This window comes from Pelmatolapia mariae, linkage group LG9 (genome assembly GCF_036321145.2).
Source record: "Pelmatolapia mariae isolate MD_Pm_ZW linkage group LG9, Pm_UMD_F_2, whole genome shotgun sequence".
In the NCBI taxonomy this organism is placed as follows: domain Eukaryota; kingdom Metazoa; phylum Chordata; class Actinopteri; order Cichliformes; family Cichlidae; genus Pelmatolapia; species Pelmatolapia mariae.
In genome coordinates, this window is record NC_086235.1 from 2168673 (window position 1) to 2180387 (window position 11715).

The window sequence follows — 11715 nt, forward strand, 5'->3', positions numbered from 1 at the left end:
AGAGTGAAAGTTGTTTCTCTCTTGGTGTAGGCGGAGCCTCTCTGGACCTGAACTCTGTAGAATCGAAGCCACGGCGCTGGATCCTGGACCAGACCTGGCTGAACCTGGTGCAGCTGTCCAGCCTGCCTGCGTTCTTCCAGATTGTGAACCAGGTGAACCAGAACGAGCGCGCCTGGAAAGCGTGGTTCGACCATCCGGCACCAGAAGATGCCCCGCTGCCCGATGGCTACGAGGAGAAGCTCGACACCTTCCGGAAGCTTCTGCTCATCCGGAGCTGGTGCCCCGACCGGACCATCGCTCAGGTCTGACTGCTGATTTGATCTGACAGAGCAGACTGTGGTTAATGTGGAGGCTAACAGCTGCTGATGGTTGCAGGCGCGGCGCTACATCTCAGAGTCTCTGGGCCAACAGTACGCCGAAGGCTCGGTCCTGGACTTGGACGCCATGTTGGCAGAGAGCAACAACCGAACGCCAATGGTGTGTCTGCTGTCGATGGGCTCCGACCCGACTGAGAACATCGAGAGATTAGCCAAGAATAAGGTGAGGGCGAGTGAGTGAAAGGGCGGAGGTGAACGATGATGTAATAAAAAGGAAAAACATCGGAAACTACCGAAATAATAAATACATTAGTACGAATACAATAGTCATAAATCCTATTTAAGCAAATGATGGGATATTTAATTTCAATCTAAAAAGTGCAGATGACAGGGGTACACAAGAAAATACACAAATAATTTTTGTGTATTTATAGAAAAATAACTGAAAGTACAGGAGCAAAAGCAAATTAAGGAAAAATGCTGATTTATTTTGTTAAAGCCTAGATTTGATTTTTTTTTTGCTGCAGGGGGCGCCGTGCCGTCCCATCTCCATGGGTCAGGGCCAAGAGGTTCATGCTCGCAGGCTATTGGCCAACAGCATGTTGGACGGCGGCTGGCTCCTCCTCCAGAATTGCCACCTGGGAATGGACTTCCTGGATGAGCTGCTGGAGACGGTCACAACAGCAGTGCCAGAGAGCGTACACAAAGATTTCCGAGTGTGGCTGACAACCGACGTGCACCCCAGGTAACAATGACGAGGTCTGAGGTCCTGCTTTAAGTCCTGGCGGCCCCTCTGCAGGTTTACTTTACGGCACATTTAGTCTCAGCTTAAACCAGCAGCTGTGTCTGCAGAGCTGCTTGACTGTGTTTGTGTTTGTGAGCAGGTTCCCCATCACCTTCCTTCAGTCCTCCATCAAGTTCACCAATGAACCTCCTCTCGGTAGGAGACATGATCCTGAAGAACTCGTGAATTTTTATTGATCCTTCGCTGTCTTTCACTTTCCCACTTATTTTATTTTATCTGTCGGCATCAGGCATGAAAGCCGGTCTGAAGAGGACTTTTAATGGTGTCACTCAGGACCAGCTGGAGATCAGCAACCTGCCTCAGTGGAAGCCTCTGCTGTACGCTGTGGCCTTCCTCCACACCACCGTGCAGGTATCTGCCAACACCCACACGATCAGATTCATAAATCCACCGTTTCTTTGTGGAAAACAGCTCCTGTAAGATCATTCTGTTATCATTTCTCCTTCTTCTTCTTTATCCCATCAGGAGCGTCGTAAGTTCGGTCCGCTCGGCTGGAACATCCCCTACGAGTTCAACCAGGCAGATTTTACCTCCAGCATCCAGTTTGTGCAGAACCATCTGGACAACCTGGACGTGAAGCGAGGCGTGAACTGGAGCTGTCTGCGCTACATGCTCGGTCAGCCCTCTTTAAACGTGCTCTGTTCTTTCCACCGCTAACGTTTCATTGCGCTGTCACTTGGTGTTCGCTCTCTCTGTGGTAGAGTATCACTTCCTGTTCCTGCTCAAACACAGTGGTATTTCTGAGTAGCTTATCTGCTTAGCAATTTAATTAAAAACTTTTAGTTACATTCTTTTTTCATAGTATAATCTTCACGTGCTTCATCCAAAGCACACTTTCTGTGTACTCACTACCTAATTTATAGCCAAAGTATTCACTCACTGTGTCTTTACTGTTTCGCTAGCTTAGCTTAGCTCGTAGCCGACTCGCTAGCAGCATGGCCTCTTCACCTGTCCCTCCTGCACTTTCCTGCTGATTGTGTCAGATGTTTAGCTACTCCTCGGCCTCCTTTAGCGGTAATGATTCTTGTAACAAATGTAGCATATTTGCAGCTCTGGAGGCCAGGATTACTGAATTGGAGACTCGGCTTCGCACCCTTCATTCACCTGTAGCTAGCCAGGCCCCTGTAGCTGGTGCTGCGTAGGTCCCGCTAGCTGTTCCCCGGCAGACCCCAAGCATCTGGGGAAAGAGGGCGGCTGGGTGACGGTGAGGAGGAAGCATAGTCTTAAACAGAAGCAAACCTTCTGGAGGAAACCTGGTCTTGTTAGGAGAGACTGCATCCATCCCACTTTGGATGGAGCAGCTCTCATTTCTAGAAATATGGACAAATTTATTAAAGCCCCCAAAATATAACTATCCAGAGTTGGGACCAGGAAGCAGAGTTGCAGTCTTACATGCCTCTCTGCAGCTTCTTGATGCATTCTCAATCATCCAGGAAAGTAAATCTCCAAAAGTTGATTCTGTTCATCTGGACGTAGCGTTTGGTGGGAGAAACGTTTCGTCACTCATCCAGGTGACTTCTTCAGTCTCAGCTGACTGCAGGTTTCCCCAATCTTATAAACAGTACATTTGCATAATGACTGAAACCAGCCCACTGAAGGAACAATGGGCTGCGTCGTGGCTACGTCGCTGTTCATCTCGCCACGTCCAGATGAACAGAATCAACTTTTGGAGATCTCTGCAGCTTCTCTCCTCCCGTTACCCCCCGAAAACCCCATCTCCATAGAGACTGTATCAGCTCCCAAACAGACACAAAACAAACTAAACACCAGCAATAAACAACTTAAATTTAAAAAAAAATCATAAAGAAAGAACAATACAGTATCCACATCTGAACCAAAGAGTAAAACAGTGAAATGTGGATTATTAAATATTAGGTCTCTCTCCTCCAAGTCTCTGTTAGTACATGACTTGATAATTGATCAACAAATCGATTTACTCTGCCTTACAGAAACCTGGTTGCAGCAGGATGATTATGTTAGTTTAAATGAATCGACACCCCCGAGTCATTCTAACTACCAGAAGTCTCGAAGCACAGGCCGAGGGGGCGGTGTGGCAGCAATTTTTCACACCAGCCTATTAATCAACCAAAGACCCAGACAGACTTTTAATTCATTTGAAAGCCTGATGCTTAGCCTTGTCCACCCCAGCTGTAAAACTCAGAAACCAGTCTTACTTGTTATCATCTATCGTCCACCTGGGCCTTACACAGAGTTTCTCTCTGATTTCTCAGACTTTTTATCTGATTTAGTGCTCAGCTCTGATAAAATAATTATTGTGGGTGATTTTAACATCCATGTAGATGCTAAAAATGACAGCCTCAACATTGCATTTAATCTGTTATTAGACTCAATTGGCTTCTGTCAAAATGTAAAAGAACCCACCCACCACTTTAATCACACTCTAGATCTTGTTTAACATATGGCATAGAAACTGAACATTTAACAGTGTTTCCTGAAAACCCTCTGCTGTCTGATCATTTCCTGATAACATTTACATTTACAATAATTGATTACACAGCAGTGGAGAGTAGACTTTATCAAAGTAGATGTCTTTCTGAAAGTGCTGTAACTAAGTTTAAGAATATAATCCACCCACTGTTATCATCTTCAATGCCCTGTACCAACATAGAACAGAGCAGCTATCTGAACGCTACTCCAACAGAGGTCGATTATCTTGTTAATAATTTTACCTCCTCACTACGTACGACTCTGGATACTGTAGCTCCTGTGAAAACTAAGGTCTCAAATCAGAAGTACCTGACTCCGTGGTATAATTCTCAAACACGTAGCCTAAAGCAGATAACTCGTAAGCTGGAGAGGAAATGGCGTGTCACAAATTTAGAGGATCATCATTTAGCCTGGAGAAATAGTTTGCTGCTTTATAAGAAAGCCCTCCGCAAAGCCAGAACATCTTACTATTCGTCACTGATTGAAGAAAATAAGAACAACCCCAGGTTTCTCTTCAGCACTGTAGCCAGGCTGACAAACAGTCAGAGCTCTGTTGAGCCAACCATCCCTTTAACGTTAACTAGTAATGACTTCATGAACTTCTTCACAAATAAAATTTTTATCATTAGAGAAAAAATTACCAATAATCATCCCACAGATGTAATATTATCTACAGCTACTTTCAGTACCATTTATATTCATTTAGACTCTTTTTCTCCAATTGATCTTTCTGAGTTAACTTCAATAATTAATTCCTCCAAACCATCAACGTGTCTTTTAGACCCCATTCCTACAAAACTGCTCAAAGAAGTCCTGCCATTAATTAATTCTTCAATCTTAAATATGATCAACCTATCTCTAATAATCAGCTATGTACCACAGGCCTTCAAGCTGGCTGTAGTTAAACCTTTACTTAAAAAGCATCTCTAGACCCAGCTGTCTTAGCTAATTATAGGCCAATCTCCAACCTTCCTTTCATATCAAACATCCTTGAAAGAGTAGTTGTCAAACAGCTAACAGATCATCTGCAGAGGAATGGCTTATTTGAAGAGTTTCAGTCAGGTTTCAGAGCTCATCACAGCACAGAAACAGCTTTAGTGAAGGTTACAAATGATCTTCTTATGGCCTCTGACAGTGGACTCATCTCTGTGCTTGTCCTGCTAGACCAGGGGTGGGCAATCTCAGTCCACGAGGGCCAGTGTCCCTGCAGGTTTTAGATCTCACCTTGGGTCAACACACCTGAATCACATGATTAGTTCGTTACCAGGCCTCTGGAGAACTTCAGGACATGTTGAGGAGCTAATTTAGCCATTTAAATCAGCTGTGTTGGTTTGAGGACACATCTAAAACCTGCAGGGACACCGGCCCTCGTGGACTGAGATTGCCCACCCCTGTGCTAGACCTCAGTGCAGCGTTCGATACTGTCGACCATAATATCCTATTAGAGCGATTAGAACATGCTGTAGGTATTACAGGTACTGCACTGCAGTGGTTTGTATCATATCTATCTAATAGACTCCAATTTGTTCATGTAAATGGAGAGTCCTCTCCACACACTAAGGTCAATTATGGTGTTCCTCAGGGTTCAGTGCTAGGACCAATTCTGTTTACATTATACATGCTTCCCTTAGGCAGCATCATTAGAAGACATAGCATAAATTTACACTGCTATGCAGATGACACCCAGCTCTATCTGTCCATGAAGCCAGGTAACACACACCAATGAGTTAAACTGCAGGAATGTCTTAAAGACATAAAGACCTGGATGGCCGCTAACTTTCTGCTTCTTAATTCAGATCAAACTGAGGTTATTGTACTCGGCCCTGACAATCTTAGAAATATGGTATCTAACCAGATTCTTACTCTGGATGGCATTACCTTGGCCTCCAGTAATGCTGTGAGGAACCTTGGAGTCATTTTTGACCAGGACATGTCCTTCAATGCACATATTAAACAAATATGTAAGACTGTTTTCTTCCATTTGTGCAACATCTCTAAAATTAGAAATATCCTGTCTCAGAGTGACGCTGAAAAACTAGTTCATGCATTTATTACTTCCAGACTGGACGACTGTAATTCATTATTATCAGGATGTCCTAAAAACTCCCTGAAAAGCCTTCAGTTAATCCAAAATGCTGCAGCAAGAGTCCTGACAGGGACTAGAAAGAGAGAGCAGATTTCTCCTGTATTGGCTTCCCTTCATTGGCTTCCTGTTAAATCCAGAATTCAAAATCCTGCTCCTCACATACAAGGTCTTAAATAATCAGGCCCCATCTTATCTTAATGACCTTGTAGTACCATATCACCCTATTAGAGCACTTCGCTCTCACACTGCAGGCTTACTTGTTGTTCCTAGAGTATTTAAAAGTAGAATGGGAGGCAGAGCCTTCAGTTTTCAGGCCCCTCTTCTGTGGAACCAGCTTCCAGTTTGGATTCAGGAGACAGACACTATCTCTACTTTCAAGATTAGGCTTCAAACTTTCCTTTTTGCTAAAGCATATAGTTAGGGCTGGACCAGGTGACCTTGAATCCTCCCTTAGTTATGCTGCAATAGACGTAGGCTGCCGGGGGATTCCCATGATGCATTGAGTTTTTCCTTTCCAGTCACCTTTCTCACTCACTATGTGTTAATAGACCTCTCTGCACTGAATCATATCTGTTATAAATCTCTGTCTCTCTTCCACAGCATGTCTTTATCCTGTCTTCCTTCTCTCTCCCCAACCAATCACAGCAGATGGCCCCGCCCCTCCCTGAGCCTGGTTCTGCCGGAGGTTTCTTCCTATTAAAAGGGAGTTTTTCCTTCCCACTGTTGCCAAAGTGCTTGCTCATAGGGGGTCATATGATTGTTGGGTTTTTCTCTGTATGTATTATTGTACCATCTACTGTACAATATAAAGTGCCTTGAAGCGACTGCTGTTGTGATTCTGCGCTATATAAATAAAATTGAATTGAATTGAATTGCTACATGCTCGGTCAGCCCTCTTTAAACCTGCTCTGTTCTTTCTACCGCTAACGTTTCATCCATCAGATTATGATACAAACCTCAAACCCTTCAGTTCTCCAGAAATCTTCCTGACTCTTTCTTCACGTCTGCTCTCCAGGTGAAGTCCAGTATGGCGGTCGGGTGACGGATGACTTGGACAAACGGCTCCTCAACACGTTCACGCGTGTCTGGTTCAGTGAGAGCACCTTCAGTGAAGCATTCTGCTTCTTTAAGGGCTACAGCATCCCCACCAAGGCCAAGAGCATCCAGGAGGTCCTGCAGCACATCGAGGGGCTGCCGCTGGTCGACTCACCGGAGGTCCGAGCACGCTCAGAGACGGGACGCGTCCACACTGAGGCAGTACTAGCCCAGTCACATGTCACAAAAAGCCTCTGTCCTCCTGTTTACAGGTGTTTGGACTCCACCCCAACGCTGACATCACCTACCAGACCAACCTGGCGAATGACACGCTCAGCACCATAATCAACATCCAACCGAAGGACACCGGAGGCGGGGCCGGGGAGACCAGGGAGGCCAGCGTGCAGAGACTAGCCAATGAGATGCTGGAGAAGCTTCCACCTGACTACATCCCACATGAGGTGTTTGTTTAGCACCGAACGGCCGACCCAAAACTCGACGAAGAACACAATCCCACCAATCAGCCACCAGCTAGCTCAGCTTAGCATGAATACTGGAAACAGCTGAGCTGCTGTGTAAGCAACAAGCTGCCAAGTTAAAAACAAAAATGTGCTCATGTTCAAAGCAGCTTTGTTAGGCTCAAGAAACACATGCAGCTCTGTGCAGCTCAAACAAACAGTGTGCTAATACATGAGTGTCAGAGATGCAGGTGAGCAGATTTGGGTACGTTTGGACCGAGCCAGGGTAACTGCTTCCTGTTTCTAATGTTTATGCTAAGCTAATATTATTGAACTTTGACAGGAAGTGAAAAAGAATGCAGAGATCAAAATATGACAATAAAGCACAGTGTGGTTGTACTGTAGAGCCCGGCTGCTAACCCCGACCGTCGCCCAGTGAATGATGTAAACGAGTGAACAGATTTCAGACAGCAGATTTGTCAGCGTCTGATTCTTTTAGATGAATTCAGAGTTTAAATCATCAGCAGAATCTGGCAGAGCATCTCTGAACCATCAAACACGTTCATGAGTCCTCTGGAGAAACATGACGTCTCTGTGTGTTTTATAGGTCAAAGGTCAACTCCAGAAGATGGGTCCTCTTCAGCCAATGAACATCTTCCTCCGACAGGAGTTGGACGGAATGCAGCGTGTCATCAGCAGCGTACGGAGCACGCTCACTGACCTCAGACTGGCCATCGATGGTCAGTCACACACACACACACACACACACACACGTTCACTGACGCTCGATCTGACTCGTGTTTCCGCCATTGCAGGGACCATCATCATGTCTGAAGACCTGCGCGACACCCTCGACAGCATGTTCGATGCTCGGATCCCGCGCCTGTGGCTGAGGCTCAGCTGGCCGTCGGCCACGCTCGGCTTCTGGTTCAGCGAGCTGCTGGAGAGGAACCAGCAGCTCAGCGCGTGGATCAGCGCCGGGCGGCCCAACCAGTTCTGGCTCACCGGCTTCTTCAACCCGCAGGTTGGTTCATTGTTCCGGAAATCTGGAGTTTTGGAATTCTTCAGTTTTCTTTCCGAATGTTTTTTGTTTCTTTAGGGTTTCCTGACCGCCATGCGCCAGGAGACGACACGCTCCAACCTGTCCAGGGGCTGGGCCTTGGACACGGTCACCCTTAGCAACGATGTCACCAAGATGATGAGGGAGGACGTCTCAGCTCCGCCCCCTGAAGATGTGGGTGGAGTCTACATCTATGGCCTCTTTCTGGATGGAGCGGGATGGGACAGACGTGGCGCCAAACTCGCTGAGGCTCCGCCCAAAGTTAGTTTGTCTTTTTAAAATCAGTGTTTTTAACTTAAATTAAAATAATAAACTGAAGCTTTAAAAAAACTTCAGTGTTCAAACAAAAGTCCAACTTTTTACTGTTACTGTATTTTTTTGTAAATTAACATAAAAACATTTTAAGAGGTTTTAAAAGATTAATGAAAAATTATGAATTAATAATTGATTTAGAGACTAAATCTAAACTAAAATTTAGGAACTAAATGAAATCAAAGTATTTTTGTTTTTGCTCAGTAACAATAAGTTTGTCTCCGCCCCTCAGGTCCTCTTCACCCCCCTCCCTGTGGTCCACGTCTTCGCCGTCAGCTCAGCCAACATGGCCGACAGTAAGCGTCCCCCTGGCGTCGGGGGGGCGGTCAGCCTGTACTCGTGTCCCGTCTACAAGAAGCCTCGACGCACCGACCTGAACTTCATCTTCTCCCTGCAGCTGAGGAGCGTGCAGCCGCCCGAGCGCTGGACGCTGCGAGGCGCCGCGCTGCTCTGCGACTGCAAGTGATCCAAACGTTGTTGTTCCACAGACACGGACAGACACTCACCGTGGGGCTCTGCTGTGTCTCACTCAGACCTCCCCACAGGTCTCAGTTTGAGCTTTTTTATTCTGATGTTCTGATATTTTCCATTTTTCTTCAGCACCAAACATGTTTGTAGGTTTTTAGTCAGTTAAATTTTATGAAAATCAAAATGTTTCCACATCTCTGCAAGTCTCTAATAATAATAATGATAATAGTAATAGTAATAATAGTAATAACAGTAATAATAGTAACATTAATGATTTTGTATGTGACCTTACACAATAAAGCTGATGTGAGGATCATCACAGTTTCGGTGGTTGTATGAACTTAGAATGCATAAAATAATAATTTGTTTTAGTTAAAAACCTTTCCATTTCCTGAGTGTTTCAAAATAAAAGTCATCTGTTTCATGTTTTGAATGTGAGGCTGTTCCTGTGATGCCTTCAAATCTGTTTCAGTCTGCAGTTTTTTACAGTTCAGACCCAAAGTGACTCAAACATTTACTTAAAAGAGGTTTTTGTTTGTCTGGGTTTTCCTGCTCAGCTGCGCTAAACAGGCAAAACACACAAACAGAAAGACACAGGAAAATATGTGTTTCTGTGAACAATGCAGCACCAAAATGAAAGAGCAGGATTTATTTTTTAATGATTGACAAAAACATTAAATGATCATGTTTATTTTCACATCAATGTTCCATCGTCCTTCTTTTAGAAGAAGTTTAGAAATTAAAAATACTAATAACACAGCAGGAAAAAGCCGACAGCACGAGTCCTGAAAGGCTTAAAGAGAAAATAAACGCACAAAGAATGAAACAAAAAGGCACAAAACCTCAAAACAGGAGTGAATTAAATCTGACCGACACACAAAGATGCTAAAAGCCCCAAACATGAACCTGTGAGGTCATTAATGCCTGTGTGTGTGTGTGTGTGTTTACATGTCTTTGTGGGGACTAAAATGCCCGTGCCCACAAGTTTGAAGACATTTTTGAGACTCAGGATGTGGTTTTAGTGTCAGGGACAGTCAGGTCAGGGTTAGGCATTCAGTCTTAATGGTTAGAGTAAAAGGCTGAGGACAGCATGATGTCAAATAGATGTCCCCACAAGGATATGAAAACACAACTGTGTGTGAGAAAAGTGAAGATTTCAGAATCAGTGAGAAATGTTTCACTTCCTGTTGGTGAAGAAGAGCAGACTCCTCTTCAGCCACAGAAATGAAGAAGCTTTTATTTTGTCAGCCTGACAAACACGAGCTCAGCCACGAGCAGAGGCGACCCTGCAGAGGTGAAGGTCACAGTCAGAATCAGCGCTGGTGTCAGAGAACCGCACAAGGACGGCCTCATTGGTCACGAGTTCATTATGTGATGGTAACAAGCTGATTATTACAGGACAGGAAACACACGTCTGCCTCATCAAACACCAGCTGCTGCTGCTTTTATCAGTCTGCCAACAAAACCTCACAAGAAAGAAGTTTTTGTGAGTTTGCAGCGTTCCTCTAAACTGAAAACTAAAACAGACTGAAAATGGGAGCCACACTCGAGAGTCAGGCAGCTTAAATGTGTTTGTCTTCGTCTGTAGTTACGTTTCATTGGCTGGAAATGTGCTAACTGGAATCATTCATGAGTCCAGATGCACAAAAACAAGTGTTTACTGCTCCACGCTGCATGAATCTGAATCAAAATCACTCAGACGCGCCCACGTAGGCATTCCACTAAACCCATGTGACCACCTTTGAACCTGTCGTGAATATAATTTTAGACTTTTCACTTTATTTTGAAAGAACAGGTTTGCAGGAAGTGCGGCTGCTGCAGAAACTCTTCACTTTTCACTGACTTTAATCTTGAAGGTTTCTCCAGATGTGGAACATTCATGCTAAACATTCAACATCTGACGACCGTCTCCGTGTAAAACACTGACAAACTCAAACTTTATACGTAACTGACAGATTTATTCCTCCATTTTCAGGCATTTCACAATGAACTTGGATTAGTTTGATGATTTTATTCACGTTGGTGAATAAAACCAGCCAAGAGGCTGATTCCTGCAGAGGAGGAGGCAGAGCGGAGGAATCTGCAGGTTCTGTCTCTAACACACAACCAGAGCTTCAATCATAACGAGTACATAATAAAACCATGATCCCCCCCCCGATCGACCTGTTTCCTCTGGATCAAACAGGATCTAACAAACCCCAGCTTCTGCTGGGACACTTGTCATCATGGGAGGAAAAAGATGGCTGCCGTGTTGCTGTTTCCTGTCTTACACCAGGGTTATACTTCCTGTATCTGTGGGTCTGAGTTTTTAATCAGAGGATGAACTTAAAGCTTTCAGTCTGCTCTACAACCCACCACCTATCCACACGTCTTCTAAGTGACTGGAAATCAGTAAAACTTCTACCAGACTTTAGTAAATATTGCATTAAGATGAGCAGACAGATTTTAATCTCAGCATCGCAGATTTTTCAGGACACTGGAAGAGTTCCTGCCGTGGATTTAGATGTTAGTGTTGTGTGGATGATCCCATTCTGTGATCTTTGTGTTACTAACACTGATGCTTTTACACTTTAGGACCCTCGAGACCTCTGCTGCTCAGCCGTCCTGATCGCTGCCTCCACTTTAACCAGAGGCTGTAACCTCTGATCATTTCACCTGCACCGACAGTAAAACTCTTCTCCAGAACCAAACGTGCCATAAACCCATCACAGCTTCATCATCAGCTC

General features: G+C 44.7%; 1 protein-coding gene across 1 annotated transcript in view; it reads left to right on the forward strand.

Annotated features, from left to right (window-relative positions):
- The window catches only part of dnah5l (dynein, axonemal, heavy chain 5 like), a 74847-nt gene extending 65647 nt beyond the window's left edge, over positions 1-9200 (forward strand). The window contains exons 85-96 of the mRNA XM_063484552.2: positions 31-302; positions 376-540; positions 845-1062; positions 1202-1257; positions 1352-1473; positions 1588-1738; positions 6672-6871; positions 6964-7152; positions 7757-7889; positions 7965-8173; positions 8249-8470; positions 8754-9200. Of these exons, the coding sequence (XP_063340622.2) occupies positions 31-302; positions 376-540; positions 845-1062; positions 1202-1257; positions 1352-1473; positions 1588-1738; positions 6672-6871; positions 6964-7152; positions 7757-7889; positions 7965-8173; positions 8249-8470; positions 8754-8987 (2171 nt within the window). The 3' untranslated portion in view covers positions 8988-9200. The remainder of the gene's footprint in view (positions 1-30; positions 303-375; positions 541-844; positions 1063-1201; positions 1258-1351; positions 1474-1587; positions 1739-6671; positions 6872-6963; positions 7153-7756; positions 7890-7964; positions 8174-8248; positions 8471-8753) is intronic.
- The last annotated feature ends 2515 nt before the right edge of the window (positions 9201-11715 follow it).